General features: G+C 53.1%; 2 protein-coding genes across 2 annotated transcripts in view; one reads left to right on the top strand and one right to left on the bottom strand.

Annotated features, from left to right (window-relative positions):
- BRICD5 (BRICHOS domain containing 5) overlaps positions 1-1,829 on the top strand; it is a 9,306-nt gene extending 7,477 nt beyond the window's left edge. Inside the window, exon 6 of the mRNA XM_015429018.1 lies at positions 1,463-1,829. Within this exon, the coding sequence (XP_015284504.1) occupies positions 1,463-1,557 (95 nt within the window). The 3' untranslated portion in view covers positions 1,558-1,829. The remainder of the gene's footprint in view (positions 1-1,462) is intronic.
- Positions 1,830-2,403: 574 nt separating this feature from the next.
- Positions 2,404-15,875, bottom strand: MLST8 (MTOR associated protein, LST8 homolog). The gene is made up of 9 exons (XM_015429027.1): positions 15,831-15,875; positions 11,609-11,748; positions 11,439-11,490; positions 9,298-9,460; positions 7,069-7,144; positions 6,820-6,972; positions 6,530-6,654; positions 4,206-4,369; positions 2,404-2,943 (listed from the first exon to the last, which is right to left on the bottom strand). The coding sequence occupies exons 2-9, from the start codon at positions 11,735-11,737 to the stop codon at positions 2,825-2,827; spliced, it is 981 nt and encodes a 326-aa protein (XP_015284513.1). The 5' UTR covers positions 11,738-11,748; positions 15,831-15,875; the 3' UTR covers positions 2,404-2,824.
- Between the last annotated feature and the right edge of the window lie 4,477 nt (positions 15,876-20,352).

Genomic DNA, 20,352 nt, shown 5'->3' with positions numbered 1-20,352 from the left:
GGAAGCCATCCTGGACGGGGTGGGGGTGGGGGGGAGGGCTGGGGAGGAAAATGTCTGCCTTGGCTGTCCCAGCGCCATCTGTCCTCGTGGCTCCAGCATCAGCGGGATCCTTTCCCTTTCGGGCAGTAACGAAAGAATCCCAAATCCGTTCCAGAGGTCAGCCGTGTCGGCCGGCCGTAGAGGAGCTCAACGTGAGTCCAGAAGCTCCTTCGAGACCCAGCAAGATTCCCAGGGTCTCAGCTTTTGAGACGGAACTCCCTTTGTCCTGATTCTGGAGATGGAAGACGCTGTAGACCACTTTGAGCCCCCAGATTTGAGGGGTAGGAGCTCTCGACAGCCAAAGCTCCGTCCATCAGATGCCCAAGTCTGCGAGAAGCGTGAAGAACTTCCTTGGAGTGCAATCGGCCGGTCAGTCCAACCGGCCTTCGTTTGACCGTGCCGAACTCCACAGTCGTAGGAGTGCTTCACTGCTTAGGGTCCCCCACCAGGGCTGAGCTGGGGAGAAACGAGGTGCCCAGAAACAGAAGCGCCCCAGAGTGGATCTGCAGGCCCAGGCGAGGAGCTTGCTTTTTGAAAAAGCGTCACACGGTTTTATTTGCCGCCCGCCAGATCATGCCAAGGACTCGAAGGGAACATCTGGCGTCTCTCTCTCACAGCCCACTTCTGCCCTCCCCCAGAGCCAGCTTGGTGTAGTTGTAATGATTCCATATTTTGGTGTGTGTGTTTCTTTAAATGTTTAGTGTGACTGCAGTAATGTAAGGATAGAGGGAGAGGAGTGTGATGTGATTGGCTGATGACTGAGGGTGTGGGAGGAGGGGTGTCTCTGAGGGGATTCTGTGTTCTCAAAGAGACAAGTGTGGAGAGTTGGTGTGAGAGTCTGTATGACAGAGGAAGCAGTTGGAGTTTAGCCTGTGTGGCTATATGAGCAAGAGAGTTTAGCCTGTGTGGCTATATATGACAGAGAAAGATCAGCCTGTCAGTGTTGAGTTTTGGTGTTTGAGGGACTGTGTGTGATGCCGAGCTTTGTCAGTTATATTTCCTTTCTTCAAAAACAGTTCAAAAATACCCAGAAACCTATTTTGTTCTTTTATAAATAATTATTTGTTTTAAGCTTATCCCAGCAATCTGAACCAGTCCTTTCTCAGGGCCACATAGTCCTCTGAAGCGCCCAGACACTGGGTCATTCTACCAAAATAGAGAGATTTGGGATTTTTAATTCCTGGTGGCAGCAGAAATCTACGAAGTTCATGTACACAGAGTGTATTTTAAAGGAGAAACAGTCTCCCCATTAAGCGAGGATACCACAGTAGTAGTTAGGGAGTGCGAACTCTAAGCTGGGAGAACCAGGTTTGATTCCCCACTCCTCCTCCACGTGCAGCCAGCTGGGTGACCTTGGGTTAGTCACAAGTTCTCTCACAGCTGTTGTCTCAAGGGCAGTTCTTTCTCTCCTTTCTCTTTGCAGGTCCCGCCAAGCAGCGGCTCATCTACCTGTGCATCGACATCTGCTTCCCAAGCAACATCTGCGTCTCCATCTGCTTCTATTACCTCCCGGAGTGAGCGGATCGCGATCCTGACTGCCCCCCTCCCCCCTTCGGTACTTGAACTCAAGCAGGAGAGGCCCCCCCAGGTCCCGCCTGGCGTGCCTCCTCCACACAGCCCCTGGGCCACAGAAGGGCTGCCATGGGCACCCCCAAACAGTGCTGCTGCAGCTCTACTGGTGTACCCGTTTTATTTACAGCCGGGGAGGGGGAGAGGGGGGTTGCTTCTCAGCTGTAACCTGTAAAGAACTGTCTTGGGATAGAGATGGCTGTAGTCAAGAGTCGTTCATTACCATGTGTTACAAATCTTTTTTTAAAAAAAAACAAAAAACACACACACAGATTTTTGTACCGTGTTAGTTACCCAACATTTTAAATAAAAGCAGAAAACGAGGAAACGGAAAGCTGCCGCCCCTCCCATCGTTGCAACTGTGTTTCCTGCCCCCAACTCTTGGTTCTTCTAGGGCGAGGCCTCCCTGGAGCACTCTCAGAAAGGAACTTGGCTCTTTGGTTTATTCCTCACTATCCCCCCCACCCATAAACCTGTGGAAATCTATCCAGTACTGCTCATACAGCTATCACCTTAAGCAGCAATCACTGACCAATTTTCATTTCCCTGACCTTCCAGAAAGTGGCAACCCTGTTCTATTAGAGTAGGATATACTTTATTATATCTGCCCTCCAAAACTGCCGAGGGAAGAACGTTCAGTCTTGCCAAAGTAAAAGCTCTTCTTAGTTTTGGGACTGACTGGTCAATTGATAAACATGGTGGAGATCTTGAAAAGGTGGGAGCTTCCTTCTCCTTTCTTAAGGGGGGGAGGGGGGAAAAACCCGGATTCGACCAGAGCTGATGCTCCGGGCCCAGCCATTCTTGGGGGCGACACGCTCCCACAAAGATCACCACGCGTTTCCCCTTGATCCTGCAAGGGCCTGTGTTTTATTTCAGACATCTTTTATTATCCGTGGCCGACAGGCCACTCAAGGAAAGAGCAAAAGAAACACCCTCCCAGTGCTTCAGACAGGAGGGATTTTTTTTATTTTTTGGTCTCTAGTTGTGGGGAGGGTGTCAAAAACGTACACATGGAACTTCTCCACCAGTTCCTTGGGGTGTCTGTCTGTCAGGATGAGCCTCCCCTCCCCTCCCAGGAGGAGGCGACTGAAGGGAGGAGACACCACCTCCGCTCCCCGTCTCTTCCTGTCGACGGTTGTGTTCTCGCGCTGCGCTTTCACCCCAGGCTGATCTGTCTTGCTCTCGGGGGGCCCCAAAGCTGGGCCGGCGGGTCCCTTCAGCCCAAGACGCTGTCGTTGAAAGCCAGGCAGACGACGGCCTTCTGGTGGCCGCTGTACTCTCGCTTGATCTCCCCGCTCTCCACGCACCACAGCCGGGCCAGATTATCCGAGGAGGCTGGGAAGGGGAAGCCAAACAGAGAGGTTAGGAGGGGGGGGCCCATCTGGCCATATTCTAGCATAGGGAAGGGTAACTGGGATGAAAATAACAACAAAGCTAATCGGCTACATCTTTACACTACAAAGACTAGAACTCTCTTCTAGTCTTGTCATTGTAGTGTAAAGATGTAGCCGATTAGCTCCATTGTTATTTTCATCCCAGTTACCCTTCCCTATGCTAGAATGTAGTAAAAACTTTCTATTTTAATCACACATGGACTCTGAGTCTGAATTATTTAACTCTGGCACTGCTAAGCTATTTTATCTCTGCTAAATACCAATTTTTAAAACCCAACAAAAAGGTTATGGGCCCAGAACGGGCGCTTGAGAGGCAGGAGGGTGTGAGCCGCTGGGGCAGCCCTCTCTCACTAACGCCCTCGGCGTTTCATCTTAGATCCTTCCCCCCTCCAGTCTGCAATCTGGGAACAGGAACGATCTAGCCTGCAGGGCAAATGGAAGAAAAGTGTTCCCTCTAAGCTGAGTTCGTGTGAGCTAGCTCACAGCTTTTTAGCCTCCGGCTCACACGTTTTTTTGTCTCGGCTCAGGAAGGAGGGCTCCAGAGCGAACTAATATATGCAGGAGCCAAATCGCTCGCTCACCACTTGAATGCAAGTAGCTCGCAAAGCCGAATTCTTGCTCACAGGACTCCACAGCTTGGAGGGAGCCTTGGCCTGAAAGAGAGCTGGTTCTCCAAGCTGAGCCTCCCATTCGGCTGCTTGGGGACTCCACTTCCTCCCAGGAGGAGGAGGTTGGACTTATACCCTGCCCTTCACTACCCGGAGGAGGAGGAGATTGGGTTTATACCCTGCCCTTCACTTGGAGAGGTTGGACTTATACCCTGCCCTTCACTACCCGAAGGAGTCTCAGAGCGGCTTACAAACTCCTTTCCCTTCCCCTCCCCGCAACAGACACCCTGTGGGGTAGGTGGGGCTGAGAGAGCTCTTTCGAGAACTGCCCTTGAGAGAACAGTTCTGAGATAACTTGTGACTGGCCCAAGCTCACACCAGCAGCACCTGCAGGTGGAGGCGTGGGGAATCAAACCCGGTGCTCCCGGATTAGAGCCCGCTGCTCTTAACCACCACACCAAACTGGCTCTCCAAGGCCCTCCTTCTTCACTGAGAAGAACAACCATTGGATTTTCTGCTTAAAGCGTCAGAGAGCCCCAGGCTGCACCCCCCCCTCCCCCAGTGTTCAGTATCCTTCCTTCCCGGTCTCCCTCACCGGTGACGATGTACTGGGAGTCTCCTGAGAAGGCACAGTCCCACATCCAGCCGCGGGAGGTCTCCCCGGGGTTGTTGCTCTTGATGCTCAGCTCCGTCATCAGGGAGAAGTTGGACGTCTTCCAGATCTTGCAGGTCTGGTCGGCCGAACAAGTGGCCAGGAGCCTGCAGCGGAGAAAAGGAGGCAGGTCGGAGCAGGAGGCAGCAGGCAAAGGCCCCAAGGTGAGCGCATGGCACGCAGCAAAGCCCTGGTTAGCGCCCTGGTTAGCTCCTGAGTGCCATCGGCGGCGTCTTCTCCCTGCTCCAGGCCACAGCGTGGCATTCCTCAAGCAGTGTTCCCTCTCAGCTGAGTTTAGTGTGAGCTAGCTCACAGTTTCTTAGCCTCTGGCTCACACTTTTTGGTCTTCGCTCAGGAAGGCTGGCCCCAGGGCAAACTAAGTTATGCAGCGGCCAAATCGCTCGCGACTTTAACGCCAGGAGCTCACAAAGTCGAATTGTTGCTCACAAGAATCCACAGCCTAGAGGGCGCATGGCTCCAGAGCAAAGTAATTTATACAGCAGCCGAATCGCTTGCTCACAGCTTTAATGCTGGTAGCTCACAAAGTAGAATTTTTGCTCACAATACTCCACAGCTTAGAGGGAGCATTGTTCCTAAGTATTTGTGTGGCCCTTAAGCACTCAAGGGGTTCCCGTCACACCATCTCTTGTTACGCTGGATGGTAAACACATTCATGCCTTATCTCAGGGTTTGGCTGGGAGCTTCTCTGGTCCACAGGTTCTCAACTTAGCCACAGCCAGCCTTTTCTGCACTCTGGACACTTGGGGACCTTTTGTGATTTGCACGGGACAGGGGCCAACCTTACTGTGCCTGGCTTTGGCCCAACCCCGCCCCAACACTCACAGATGGCGCAGGGCTCTTTTTGTAGAAAAAGCCCAGCAGGAACTCATTAGCATAATAGGCCACACCCAACAGCAGGAACTCATTAGCCTATTGGGCCACACCCCTGACAGCACAGCTCATTAGCACATTAGGACGCACCCCCATGTTACCAGAAGTGTGCTCATCCAGCCACACCCACCTTTTGCTTCTTATTCTGTTTACCTTGTTTATTGTCAAAACCCAGGGCTTTTTTTTGGTAGCAGGAACTCCTTTGCATGTTAGGCCACACACCCCTAATGTAGCCAATCCTAATGAGTTCCTGCTGTTGGGTGTGGCCTAATATGCTAATGAGTTCCTGCAGGGCGTGGCCAACTTGGGAGCCAGCCGGAACTCCGTTCCTGTGCGTTCCCGCCCAAGAATAGCCCTGCAGATGGCTACACACTGCAGGGGAAAGTAGCCAAGTTGTCCCTCGGGCTCCTGCCTTGCTGATCTCGTCAAGGAACTCCTGCTAAGCATCGGGAGCCATATTTTAAGCATCATTACCCCGAAAACACAGGAGTTGGGGGTAGATCAGCGCCCCTCACAAGACAGCCCCTGCAGCCTAAAGGTGTCTCCCCCACCAGTGTTCGCTCTAAGCTGAGTTAGTGTGAGCCAACTCAGTTTTTTTAGCCTCTGGCTCACACATTTTTTGTCTTGGCTCAGGGAGGATGAGCTCCAGAGCCAACTGATTCATGCAGCAGGCAAACTTTAATGCCAGAAGAAGAGGAGGAGGAGGAGATTGGGTTTATACCCAGCCTTTCACTACCCAAAGGTGTCTCGGAGCAGCTTACAATCTCCTTTCCCTTCCCCTCCCCACAACAGACACCCTGTGAGCAATGCTATGGAGTCTTGTGAGCAAAAATTCTACTTTGTGAGCTACTGGCATTAAAGTTTTGAGCGAACGATTTGGCCGTTGCATGAATTAGTTTGCTCTGGTGCCCTCCTTCCTGAGCTAAGACAAACATCTGTGAGCTAGAGGCTAAAAAACTGTGAGCTAGCTCACACTAACTGCCTGTGAGGTAGGTGGGGCTGAGAGAGCTCTGACAGAAACTGCTCTTTTTCAAGAACAGCTGTGCTAGAACTACGGCTCGCCCAAGGTCATCCAGCAGCTGCAAGTGGAGGAGTGGGGGAATCAAACCCAGTTCTCCCAGATTAGAGTCTGCACACTTAACCACTGCACCCAACTGGCTCACAAAGTAGGATTTTTGCTCACAGGACTCCATAGCTTAGAGGGAGCACTCCCCCCTCCCCACATCTCCAAGGAGAACGGAACTGCAGGATTGCTGAGGCTCAGTCGGAGCACCGGCGGCAGGTCTGGGGCCCACCTGGGCCCCAGGTATTCAGCTCGAAGATCTCCCAGGTCCTTGGGTTTAGTGAACAGAAAAGATTTCCAAAAGTCCGCTCACGTGGAGTCTGGGCTGAACTTGCACTGGAGCGCGTAACGGTTGTGGGCGGGGATCTTCGTCTTCGGGATGAGCTGGGTCACCTCGTCTCCGATGCCCCCTGTTAGGTTCCACACGTAACAGTTGCCCTGCAAGGGGGGAGGAGAGCAAACAGACGGTTTCGGCCTCATGAGCTCTCTCGGTTCTTCTACCGATGGCTCGCAAAGTCCGGTCCTCCCCCTGAATTCTCCCGAGTGGAGGCAGGCTGCAAAGCGAGAGGCCGGCCTCCCAGGATCACGCGGGAGTTCGCTCACCGAGCTGTTGACGGCGGCCATGTAGCTGGCGTCGGGGTCGATGTGAACCGAGTTGATCGAGACTTCCGGTTCCGGGATGAGCTGCTCGTTGTGGTCGGTCTTCAGGTCCCAGATGTGAATGGCTCCACTCTGATCCCCCACGATAAGTTCGGCCTAGCAGGAGAGGGGGCAAGTCAGGGGCCCGTCCTGTCCAGCCCACGTCCCGAGGAGCCGCCAGGAAGGGGCGGGGCTGGGAAGAGCTCAGGATACCTGGTTTGGGTGCAGGCAGACGCAGTTGATGGGCGCGTTCACTTGGAAGATGCGCTGGCACTGGAGGTTGCGGGACCTGGAAGAGGAACAGACACGGATGGTGACTGGGGGGGGGGGACGACAATCGCCCTCACCTGTGCATGTCTTCTTGTGCTCCTGGAAACCCCAGAGCCTCCCGCAGCAGCCAGTGCTCCCTCTAAGCTGTGGAGTCTCGTGAGCAAAAATTCTACTTTGTGAGCTGCTGGCATTAAAGCTGTGAGCGGGCAATTGGGCTGCTGCATAAATCAGTTTGCTCTGGAGCCCTCCTTCCTGAGCCGAGACAAAAAATGTGCGATCCGGAGGCTAAAAAAACTGAGCAAGCTCACACTAACTCAGTTTAGAGGAAACACTGCATCACCCAGGATTAGGCCTCCTGCCCACGTCATAAATCCAGTGCTATTCTGAAACCTTTCACAGGAGATGTTCCAGGCAAATCCCTGGATCTGTCAGTTCCTCATAAAAAAAGAAGAAGAAGAGGTTGGATTTATACCCCGCTCTTCGCTACCCGAAGGAGTCTCAGAGCGGCTCACAATCTCCTTTCCCTTCCCCTCCCCACAACAGACACCCTGGGAGGGTGGTGGGGCTGAGAGAGCTCTTGTGAAGACTGTTCTTAAGAGAACAGCTCTGAGAGAACTTGTGACTGACCCACGGTCACACCAGTAGCTGCACGTGGAGGAGTGGGGAATCAAACCCGGTTCTCTCAGATTAGAGTCCGCCGCCCTTAACCACTACACCAAACTAGGCAGAATAAGGGGAACCTTCTAATAAACACTCAAAAGCTGAGGCATTTCTAGGGTAGCCTTTCACAGATCCGCAAGAATCTTCCCTACAGTAGCCTTTTCTCCTTCATTCTTCTGACCCTTTTTTTTTTATTAAAACACGCGCACAGCAAGAGCAAAAAGTTTGCTTTACAAAGAAATCAGAATTCAAACGGCCGGATCTGAAGCACCAAACAGAGAAGACGACGGCAGTAGTCCTTGCAAAGAAGTGAAATCCTCCTGAACTCACTGGGACCGACTTCTGAACAAACAGACCCAAAAGTTAGGCTGCCAAATCTCCATGTCGGGGTTGGGAGTTCGAACCTAGTCTCTTTCCGTTCCTTAGAGGGCAGGGACATCCAGGCCAGACTGAAGTGACCCTTGGCCTTTTGTCAAAACTACTAGATGGCCTGGCTTCTCACGCAAACCTCTGCCAGTTTGGTGTAGTGGTTAGGAGCGTGGACTCTAATCTGGGAGAACCGGGTTTGATTCCCAACTCCTCCTCCACATGCAGCTGCTGGTGTGACCTTGGGCCAGTCACAAGTTCTCTCAGAGCTGTTCTCTAAAGAGCAGTTTTCTCAGAGCTCTCTCAGCCCCACCTACCTCACAGGGTGTCTGCTGTGGGGAGGGGAAGGGAAAGGAGATTGTAAGCCGCTCTGAGACTCAGAGTGAAGCGCAGGGTATAAATCCAATCTCTTCTTTTTCATCTTCTTCTCTGCCACTGAATAGACTCTAATCTGGAGAAGTGAGTTTGATTCCCCGCTCCTCCACATGCGGCCAGCTGGGTGACCTTGGGTCAGTCACAAGTCCTTTCAGAGCTGTTCTCTCAAGGGCAGTTCTCTCAGAGCTCTCTCAGCCCCACCTGCCTCACAGGGTGTCTATTGTGGGGAGGGCAAGGGAATGGGGTTTGTAAGCCGCTCTGAGACTCCTTTGGGTAGTGAAGGGCGGGGTATAAATCCAATCTCTTCTTCTTCTTCTTTTACCCCACAGGGTGTCTGTTGTGGGGAGGGGAAGGGAAAGGAGTTTGTAAGCCGCTCTGAGATTCCCTTGGGTAGTGAAGGGCGAGTATAAATCCAATCTCTTCTTCTTCTTTTACCTCACAGGGTGCCTGTTGTGGGGAGGGGAAGGGAAAGGAGTTTGTAAGCCGCTCTGAGACACCTTTGGGTAGTGAAGGGCGGGGTATAAATCCAATCTCTTCTTCTTCTTTTACCCCACAGGGTGTCTGTTGTGGGGAGGGGGAGGGAAAGGAGTTTGTAAGCCGCTCTGAGGCACCTTTGGGTAGTGAAGGGCGGGGTATAAATCCAATCTCCTCTTCTTCGATGCTGGCTTGGGGAGAGAGTGGCCTGGAGGGCCCCCGGGGTTTGTGTCACAGTCCTTTCCAAGTCCCCAAAAGCTCCCCTCCCCGCCCTTAGCAAGAGCCAAAGAGAGTCACCTGAGGTCCCAGATCCGGGCCATGCAGTCCTCGCCCCCCGTGTACATCCAGCGGCCGTCCTCGTGGAACCCCACAGAGGTTATGTTCTTGCTCACGCCGTCGTAGTTGATCACTGGGTTGGGGTTGTTGGAGTTCAGGTCATACATCCGAATGTGCTGGTAGCCTGGAGGAAAGAGAGACGTGGGCGAGAAAGGTCTCCGGGCCGGTCGGAACCATTGGGACAACCCGACCGAATCTTGTGGCATGTGAAATGAATTCATGGTGGCAGGGACTTCCTTGGCCCCAAAGTCTGCTGCATCTCACCGAGTCTTACTTAGAACACAACAGGGTTGTTCTTGTGCAGACTCTAATCTGGGAGAACCAAGTTTGATTCCCCACTCCTCCACATGCAGCTGCTGGTGTGACCTTGGGTCAGTCCCAAGTTCTCTCAGAGCTGTTCTCTCAAGGGCAGTCCTCAAAAGAGCTCTCTCAGCCCCACCTGCCTCACAGGGTGTCTGTTGTGGGGAGGGGAAGGGAAAGGAGTTTGTAAGCCCCTCTGAGACTCCTTTGGGTAATGAAGGGCGGGGTATAAATCCAGTCTCTTCTTCTTCTTTATGCATGGGGCTCATTTAATCATTCTGTTATTCCATTTTGTATGGGTCTTTGCTGTGAGACTTTGGGCTGAAAGGGCTGGCTAAAAATCCTCTGAACCAAGAGTTGTCAATATGGAAGCTGACGTTGCGGGCTGGCCTCCATCTAGCCATCTGCGTTCGCTCCACTTACTCCCCCCCCCCTTTGATGAATTTTTAGTGCCACGGCTTTAGCTGGCTTTTAAAGCTCTTTTAAGTGATTGATCTATCATCTCCCGTGCTGCTTTTCATCTTGCTGAACGTGGTATTTTAGCACAGATGCTTGTTTTAGTCTACTATTGATGTTTCAAAATGTGGGGAAGGAACAAAAAGATTGATTGCTTTAAAAGCCTGCTGGAATAATGGAAGCAGCAAAAAAATATGGGGGTGGGGGTGGGCACAAAAATCAAACAAATCAAAAGGAATTGCATCCTGCAAGACTGAAAAACCAGGAAAGAATAAGAGAAGAGATTGGATTTCTACCCCGCCCTTCACTACCCGAAGGAGTCTCAGAGGGGCTTACAAACTCCTTTCCCTTCCCCTCCCCACAACAGACACTCTGTGAGGTAGGTGGGGCTGAGAGAGCTCTTTTGAGGACTGCTCCTGAGAGAACAGCTCTGACAGAACTATGGCTTGCCCAGGGTCATCCAGCAGCTGTGAGTGGAGGAGGGGGGAATCACACCCGGTTCTCCCAGATTAGAGTCCGCGCACTTAACCACTACACCGAACTGGCTTATTGTCACGTCTGGGCCTGGGTCAGCAAGGGCTCTTCTCCCGGGTTACAATGGCAAGAGATGGGGATGCATCTAGGTAGGTTCCTGCTTTTAAGGTCTCCTGAGATGGACCTTAATTTTGAAAGCAGGTGCAGAGAGAGCCAGATGTGGCATTCAGGCCACGAAGTCTGCCAACCCCTGATCTGGTGACCCAGGCCACAATCTTTTATATATTATATACCCTACCCCTAAACAACACTCTGCCTTAGTCCCAGACTTTGTGAGCCATTCTGGGAGCCAGCGCATCCTCTGTCTAACTCCTCAAGAGCCAGTTTGGTGTAGTGGTTAAGAGCGGCGGACTCTCATCCGGGAGAACCGGGTTTGATTCCCCACTCCTCCTCCACATGCAGCCAGCTGAGTGACCTTGGGTCAGTCACAAGTTCTCTCAGAGCTGTTCTCTCAAGAGCAGCTCTCTCTCAGAGCTCTCTCAGCCCCACCTACCTCACAGGGGGTCTGCCATGGGGAGGGGAAGGGAAAGGAGATCGTAAGCCGCTCTGAGACTAGAAATGAAGGGCGGGCTATACATCCAGCTCTTCTTCTTCAGCCATGGAATTAACACAGGAGAGGATGTTTCTTGGGCTTTGGGACACCTCTGTCCAGGTTTTCCACCTCCAAGTGCCCTCCTGGAACAGTGCTGAGAGTTCTGCATTTGAGGAGCCCCCCTCATGCCCTCCCCCCGCTGCCCTGGAGGCCTGTGCTACAAGCCCTGCTGGAGGCAGCATCCCCCAACACACACACACACCCGGCACCCCCTTCCTACCTGCAGCGGCTACCATGCTGCGGTCCGGCGTGATCTCCAGGGCATTCACCTGCTGGATGCTCCGGTTAAGGAAGTGTTGGTTGGCGATGGCTCAAAAAAGGCAGGCAAAACTGGGCGCACACACACACTCCCCAACTCCCCTGGCCTGGTTTTGCCGGCCAGAAGGATACGGAGTCCTGGTGCTGGACCGTCCGGGTGCATATCCCGCTGTGGGCCTGCCAGAACCGGACGGTGTGGTCGTAGCCGGCAGTGGCCAAGATGACCGGGTCGCTGCCCACGGTGCCCTGGGCCGTGTTCATGGCTCGCTTTTCTAAGGGGACAAGAGGGCAGAGTTTCAGTCCCAAAAGTCAACGGTTTGCAATGGGTGTACCGGGGCTTTAGAGAAAGTCATTTCCCTCCGTTCTGGGTCCGTGGAAGTCTTTGGGGGAGAGTCAGCAAGATCAACAACCTCAGATATGCAGACGATACGACTCTAATGGCAGAAAGTGAAGAGGACCTAAAGAGCCTCTTGCTCAAGATAAAAGAGGAGAGCGCAAAAGTTGGCTTGGAACCCAACATAAAAAAACCTAAGATCATGGCATCCGGCTCCATCACTCCTTGGCAAACAGAAGGGGAAGTCATGGAAGCAGCGACAGACTTCATGTTCCTGGGATCCAAGATCACTGCAGACGGTGACAGCAGCCATGAAATTAGAAGATGCCTGCTCCTTGCGAGGAAAGCGATGGCAAACCTAGACAGCATAATAAAAAGTAGAGACGTCACCCTGCCAACAAAAGTCCGTATGGCCAAAGCAATGGTATTCCCTGTAGTCGCGCATGGCTGTGAGAGTTGGACCATAATGAAGGCCGAGCGCCAAAGAATAGATGCTTTTGAATTATGGTGCTGGAGAAGACTCTTGAGAGTCCCTTGGACTGCAAGGCGATCAGATCAGTCAATCCTAAAAGAAATCAACCCTGACTGTTCCCTGGAACGCCAGATAATGAAACTGAAGCTAAAATACTTTGGCCACTAAATGAGAAGGGAGAACTCATTGGAGAAGACCCTGATGCTGGGAAAGATTGAAAGTCAAAGACAGGGTTTAGCATAGGAAAAGGAGTACAACAAAGATGTATATTGTCACCTTGCTTATTTAATTTATATGCAGAGTACATCATGCGAAATGCTGGCCTGGATGAATCACAAGCCGAAATTAAGATTGCTGGGGAAAAGATCAACAACCTCAGATATGCAGACGATACGACTCTAATGGCAGAAAGTGAAGAGGACCTAAAGAGCCTCTTGCTCAAGATAAAAGAGGAGAGCGCAAAAGTTGGCTTGGAACCCAACATAAAAAAACCTAAGATCATGGCATCCGGCTCCATCACTCCTTGGCAAACAGAAGGGGAAGTCATGGAAGCAGCGAAGGCTCAACATCAAAAAAACTAAGATCATGGTATCCGGCCCCATCACTCCTTGGCAAATCAAAGGGGAAGTCGTGGAAGTAGTGACAGACTTCACGTTTCTGGGATCCCAGATCACCGCAGACAGTGATTGCAGCCATGAAATTAAAAGACGCCTGCTCCTTGGGAGAAAAGCGATGGCGAACCTAAACAGCATGATAAAAAGTAGAGACATCACCCTGCCAACAAAAGTCCGCGTGGTCGAAGCAATGGTATTCCCAGTAGTCACGTATGGCTGCGAGAGTTGGACTATAGGGAAGGCCGAGCGCCGAAGAATAGATTCTTTTGAACTATGGTGCTGGAGAAGACTCTTGAGAGTCCCTTGGACTGCAAGAAGATCAAATCAGTCAATCCTAAAAGAAATCAACCTTGACTGTTCCCTGGAAGGCCAGATACTGAAACTGAAGCTCAAATACTGTGGCCACCCAATGAGAAGGGAGCCCTCACTGGAGAAGACCCCGATGCTGGGAAAGATTGAAGGTCAAAGGAGAAGGGGATGGCAAAGGATGAGATGGTTAGACAGTGTCATAGATGCAACTAACATGAAGTTGAGCCAACTTCAGAGGACGGCGGAAGACAGGAGGGCCTGGCGTGATCTGGTCCATGGGGTCGCGAAGAGTCGGACTCGACTGTGCGACTGAACAAGAACAACAACAGCAGCATAGCTCTGTGCCTGAGAGGCAGGGTTGGGGGAGGCAGATCCGAGCCTCACCAAATGCCCTGGATTCACTGTGAGACCCCGGGCTCTTCCCATCTCTAGAATGGGCGTAGCTCTGAGACCAACCTCACAGGGCTGTTGCAGACACAAACAGGGTCCAGACTTAATAAAAAGGCCCCCTAAGACATGTTAAGTGGCGAGATCCACTGAACCCTGCGTCACTTGACAGCGGGCAACTGTAAGTGGAGGGGGCCATTTATCCCAGGACACAAATCAAATGCGGGGCACTTCCCCCTCCACTCTCCGCCTTTACAAACAAACCATAAGAAGGTCTGACATGTAGTCCACAGCAAAAGGAGAGCTTCAATGTTATTTTGACAGAAGTTGGGAAGATATAGTTGGGACAAGAGCAGGGCTATTTTGGGGCAGGAACGCACAGGAACGGAGTTCCGGCTGACTCCCGAGTTGGCCACACCCAGCAGGAACTCATTAGCATAATAGGCGACACCCAACAGCAGAAACTCATGAGGATTGGCTACATTAGGGGTGTGTGGCCTAACATGCAAAGGAGTTTAAAAAGGTCCTGGGTTTTGACAACAAACAAGGTAAACAGAATAAGAAGGGAAAGGTGAGTGTGGCTGGATGACCACACTTCTGGTAACATGGAGGTGTGGCCTAATGTGCTAATGAGCTGTGCTGTCAGGGGTGTGGCCTAATATGCTAATGAGTTCCTGCTGTTGGGTGTGGCCTATTATGCTAATGAGTTCCTGCTGGGCTTTTTCTACAAAAAGAGCCCTGGACAATTGTAAACATAGATAAAACCAGTTTAAAACAATCCGCAATCATAATAAAGATAAATAGATATAAATAGTTAAAGATGGCGGTACAATCATATCAGTACGTTCTACAATCTGCCATGTTTCTCAGCTCCTTAATCGTTATATGCAGCAGACGCTGGCACGAGCTGAAAACGATGAAAACCAGGGAACGGGCTCTAATAATGTTAATGACGGTACGCTTGGTGGTGGCGGTGGCTCCTTAACCCAAGGCCTGGTGGAAGAGCTCCGTCTTGCAGGCCCTGCGGAACGACATTAAGTCCCATAGGGCCCTGATCTCCTCTGGGAGCTCATTCCACCAGAGTGGAGCCGCCACTGAAAAGGCCCTGGCCCTAGTTGTGGCCAGTCTAGCCGGTCTTTGTGTTGTCTTTTTACATTAATCTACACAAGTGGTTAAGACGCTGAACTGCAGGCTGTGGAAGGTCGGTAGTTCAGCAGTTTGAGACCCGAGTGTGCCGCATGACAGAGTGAGCTCTCATCTCTAGTTCCAGCTCCTGCCAACCTAGCAGTTCAAAAGCAAGAAATTGCAAGTAGATAAATAAGTACCACTTCAGTGGGAAGGTAACAGTGTTCCGTGCGCCTCAGTGTTTAGTCATGCCGGCCACATGACCACGGTGTCTTTGGACAGCGCTGGCTCTTCGGCTTTGAAACAGAGATGAGCACTGCAACCCTAGAGTCGGATTCAACTGGCTTTCAAGCAAGGGAACCTTTACCTTTACCCAGGTGTAAGTCTGTCCCCTGCTACCTGCACAAATCTGGAATGAACGAACAGAGGAGAGGGTGCTAACCAACGCTCCCTCTAAGTTGTGGAGTCCTGTGAGCAAAAATTCTACTTCATGAGCTACTGGCATCAAAGTTGTGGGCAAGCGATTTGGCTGCTCCGTAAATTAGTTTGCTCTGGAGCCATCCTTCCTGAGCGAAAGCAAGAATGTGTGAGCTGGAGGCTAGAAAACTGTGAGCTAGCTCACACTCATTCAGCTTAGAGGGAACACTGGTGCAAACGATGACCTGCTCCCAAAGTACCAAACTAAGACATTTCTTTTAGGAACTCCATCACGTGCTTTAGGAGAAGGGGGTAGACCTGGGAAGGCACCCAGGATCCCCCCCAGCTCCTTTCCCGTTTGCATGACTTATGCAACGCCCCCCCCCTTGCAAATGCTTCCCAGAACACAACCTAAACCCCGGCCTGGGGGGGGGGGGCGTGATTGCCTGCATCAGCAAACAGATGCAAGGCAAGAGAAATTTATTTGACTGTCAAAAGCAACTGCCAATAGCAGCACTGTGCAGGAGACATAAAATGCCATGCAAAAGATCACAGTGGCAGCAAAAGCAACATTTTTGGCTGCAAAGACAGGAAGACACATAATCCGCCCCCCCAGGTCCTCCTCTATGGGGGGAGGGGGGTTCCCCCACCCTCAGTCATTGGGGGGTCTCTAAACTGGGGGGAAGGGCAACTCACCACCAGAAACAGGGAGCAAGAAACGAGGCGCATGCGCATTCCAGCCGGGGGGGGGGACTCAACGTGCGCTTGCGCCGTTGGAATCCTCTCCAGGTCTGGCCGGTCTATGCTCTCCCTCCGTCCCTCTCCGCGCGGAGCGAGAGCGCCACAGCGCTCCCTGCCGGTGTGGAGGAGGAAGAGCGCGCCTGCCAAAGCGAAGCATGCGCGCTGCGTCCTGCTTCTTTTCCTTTCGTAACCCTTATCCTGGTTAGGCTCGAATTTAGGGCAATGAAAGGGCCTTTTCGGCAGATAACGGGGGAAGCGCCCGGGCGGAGCGGGGTTTGCATTGCGTGCAGCGGAGGCGTCAGAAATGCAGCCTTGTTTGGGCTGATGTTGCAAAAACTCTTGGGGGCAGGTTGCAGGCGGGGGTGCTGCTGGTGCAGAGGCGCTTTTTGCAAAGCGCACCGCCGGTGCCAAGCTGCAGGGGGTGGGAGCGCCCAAGGGGATCCACGCTGATTAGCCCTCGGGGGAGGGAGTCCGATGTGGGACACCCTCGCTGCTCCCGGGGGAAGATCGTAATGGAGCCTCCACGTCCAGGGGCAGTCCACCTCTGAGTCACCCCGGGGGTGGAGAAAGAGACCTCCTCGGCCGGCGCCTTCCCACCAGCTACTCGCTGCAGGGCGGAGCGCTCCGGTCGCTGGCTTTGTGCATGCCACAGAGCGCTCCGTGCCACGGTGCAAGCCTTCCGCATCGCCCTCCTCCCGCCCGGGCCGCCGCCGCCGCCGCCAAGGGCGGGGCGGGCGCTGCAGAGAGAGCCGCGGCTGCTCCGAGGCGCACCTGGGCCGGCCAGGTAGGAGGGCACCGCAGTCCGGGGGTGGCATTTGCGCGTGCCCGCCGGCATCCTCTGGGCGGGGAGGGAGGCGTGCTGGGCGCGGTGCCTGCGTGCCCGGAGGGGCTCCGGGTGAGTAGGGGGAGAGAGCATCTCAGCTCGGGGGGGGGGCATTCGGTGGGCAGGGAAAGGTGCCCAGGTGCGGCTCCGAAAGCCCCCCTCCCTTGTCTCCTGGAGATGGGCAGTGTGTGTGTGTGCGGGGGGTGCTGGGTCCTTTCCTGTGCCCGCCCTGCAGTCAGCAAACCCCGGTGCAAAAGGGTGGATAATATTATAGAAAAGGGTGACCCCCCCAAAAAAAAAACCCTCCACCAGCAAGGTCTGCTGAGGTGGCTTGACTTCTCCATGCCTGCAGCCTCCAAGCTGAGAGAAAGTCTCCATTGCCAATGGAAACCGGAGTCAAGCCGGTTTCACTGTCACGTGCCCCTGCCCACAAGGCGCTGCCCTACTGTAAGGGGTGGGGTGGGGGAGCAAGGAAGGACCTTGACCCGCAGTTGGGAGGGAGCCTCCCTCTAACTACCAAACCCAGACCACACTGGCGAAGAACTGTGCACTTAGGTGCCCTTGAACGTGGCCTTTGGAGTGGCGCTGGGTTCTTCCTTTGAGGCAGTGGTCGTGGGCAATGTTCCCTCTAAGATGAGTTAGTGTGAGCTAGCTCACAGGTTTTTAGCCTCCAGCTCACACATTTTTTGGCTTCGCTCAGGAAGGAGGGCCCCAGAGCAGACTAATGTATGCAGCAGCCAGATTGCTCGCTCAAACCTTTAATGCCAGTAGCACGCAAAGCAGAATTTTTGCTCACAGGACTCCACAGCTTAGAGGGCGCATTGGTTGTGGTTACAGGGTGCATAAGTGTGCGGCTGCGTGTTTGCAGAGTGGGACGTGCTCTCCGGGCCTGGATTTCTGTGGACACAGCCTAGCGGGCGAAGGCTCCAGATAAAGCCTTCCCTTTCTAAGCCGGCCTTTGCTCTCCTGTGTTTGCTCACCTTGCGAGGTCGGCCCCGACGGCCTCTGTGCAGAGTGGATTCTGGCCTGGCTGCGGTTTGCTCTGGGTTCGGGAGGCGCCCCATCAACATTTGCCTTTTGTTCCTTTTTTTGTCTTGTGGGAGACGGGAACTCAGAAGGATGAACCCCGCCGGGCGTCTGTCCGGCAGCCCGCAGAACAGAGGTACCATCTTCTCACCAGGCAGGCTTTTTTTTGGGGGGGGGGACTTCTCGGGAGGTGGTCAGTGTTCCCTCTAAGCTGAGCTAGTGTGAGCTAGCTCACAGTATTTTTAGCCTCCGGCTCACACATTTTTGTCTCGGCTCAGGAAGGAGGGCTCCAGAACCAACTGATTTATGTAGTAGCCAAACTTGCTCTCGCTAACAACTTCAATACCGGTCGCTCACAAAGTAGACTTTTTGCTCACAAGACTCCAAGGCTTAGAGGGAGGCATTAGAGGTGATTGTAGCAGGCCTGGCCAGACTCATGAAGACGGGGAAGGCTTCTGTGCGAGGAACAGGCCGTCTCGGCTCCTGGATAAATGGCTTCTGCCCGTCTCTGGGACACCGGCCTGCTGCTCAGCCACCCGGCCTCCGTCCTGAGCTTATTGCTGCATCCCATAATAAGGCGGAAGCCAGCCAGGGCTTAGCTAGAATCCGTTTTCCCTGCTGGGTGTCCCTGCGCTGTGTGAAGAGAGGTCATTTGACCACGTCCATCCGAAGCATGCCTTTCCTGCTTAGTAGCCACAAAGTCATTTGGGCTGGGGATGGGGGCAGTGTTCCCTCTAAGCTGAATTAGTGTGAGCTAGCTCACAGTTTTTTAGCCTCTGGCTCACATATTTTTGTCTCAGCTCAGGAAGGATGGCTCCAGAGCAAACTAATTTATGCAGTAGCCAAATCACTCGCTCACGAATTTAATGCCAGTAGCTCACAAAGTAGAATGTTTGCTCACAAGACTCCACAGCTTAGAGGGAACATTGGGTGGGGGGGAAGGTTTCCCTGCAGGCAGGGTCTCCCCAGGCACGCCGGCCAGTGGCCCTGCACCAAAGGCAGCCGGGCAAGGCAGCCTTCGGTTGCTTTCTGCAGAGCTGCTGAGCAGAAAAGCACAAATGAATCATCGTGTTCGTCGTTCGGGAGACGACTGGTGTGCAGCTTGGCAAAATGCTGCTTGCTGAAAAGGAAAAAAAAAGGGCTCCTTTGGGTGTTCCTTGGGCTTGCCGGTCGAGGTTTAAGAGAGCTGCCTGGGCGGTCTTCGGAGGGAGACGCTCTGTGTCCCCGTGTCCTTTGGACTCCTTAGAATCTGCTGGTACCGATGCAGCCATATAAGCCTATAAGGAAGGCCGAGCGCCGAAGAATAGATTCTTTTGAACTCTCGTGCCGGAGAAGACTCTTGAGAGTCCCTTGGACTGCAAGGAGATCAAATCAGTCAATCCTCAAAGAAATCAACCCTGACTGTTCCCTGGAAAGGCCAGATAATGAAACTGAAGCTCAAATACTTTGGCCACCAAATGAGAAGGGAGCACTCACTGGAGAAGACCCTTGCTGGGAAAGACTGAAGGTCAAAGAAGACGGGGACGGCAAAGGATGAGATGGTTAGACAGTGTCATCGATGCAACGAACATGAAATTGAGCCAACTTCAGAGGACGGCGGAAGACAGGAGGGCCTGGCGGGAGCTGGTCCATGGGGTCGCAAAGAGTTGGACTCAACTGTGCGACTGAACAACAACAACAACCGATGCAGCCGAGCCCCCCCCCCAGCTTCTGCCTGCAAAGGTGCTGCCCAAATGGGCTTTAAACGCATCTGCGGTTTCCACACAGAAGCGCAGGCCCCAAAGCGGCTTGCGCTGGGAACTGACACTTGCCAGACCGAGAAACTGATTTCTCTCTGGCAGCCCCTGCTGATGGCTCCCCAGGCCCCAGCACACCCACACCGGGCCCCTTCGGCCTCCATGGCTAACAGTCAGTGGTAGCTCTCTCCACCATGTGTCTTGTCCAGTCCCCTGCTAAAGCAGCCTGCCAGTCTGGTGGCAGGGAGTTCCACAAGCCAGCTACCTGTTTTGTGTGTGTGAAAAAGCAAGACTACCTTAGGTCTCTCTTGAGCCCGCAAAGAGTCTGGCTTAACCCACTGACCTTTCTGATCTGGTGTTCGTGCAGCTTACAGCCGCAAACTGCCTTGCTTTCGTTTTCGAGCACAGTTGACTCTGCGTTCTGTTGCGTGGAGTGAACTGCTGCTACTGCTCTCCCGTAAGACCCCTTGGCAAATTGCTTTTCTTTAGAGAGCCAGTTTGGTGTGGTTGCAGTGTTCCCTCTAAGCTGAGTTAGTGTGAGCTAGCTCACAGTTTTTTAGCCTCCGACTCACACCTTTTTGTCTTGGCTCAGGAAGGATGGCTCCAGAGCAAACTAGTTTATGCAGCAGCCAAATCGCTCGCTCGCAACTTTAAGGCCAGTAGCTCACAAGACTCCACAGTTTAGAGGGAGCATTGGTTAGGAGTGCGGACTCTAATCTGGGAGAACCGGGTTTGATTCCCCGCTCCTCCACTTGCAGCTGCTGGATGACCTTGGGCAAGCCATAGTTTTGACAAGAGCTGTCCTTGAAAAAGAGCTGTTTCTGTCAGAGCTCTCTCAGCCCCGCCGACCTCCCAGGGTGTCTGTTGTGGGGAGGGGGAGGGGAAGGAGATT

Source organism: Gekko japonicus, unplaced genomic scaffold (genome assembly GCF_001447785.1).
Source record: "Gekko japonicus isolate JY-2015 unplaced genomic scaffold, Gekko_japonicus_V1.1 scaffold1395, whole genome shotgun sequence".
Taxonomy (NCBI): Eukaryota; Metazoa; Chordata; class Lepidosauria; order Squamata; family Gekkonidae; genus Gekko; species Gekko japonicus.
Note: the sequence above shows the minus strand (reverse complement) of the source record. Positions and strands in the feature narration are given on the sequence as shown.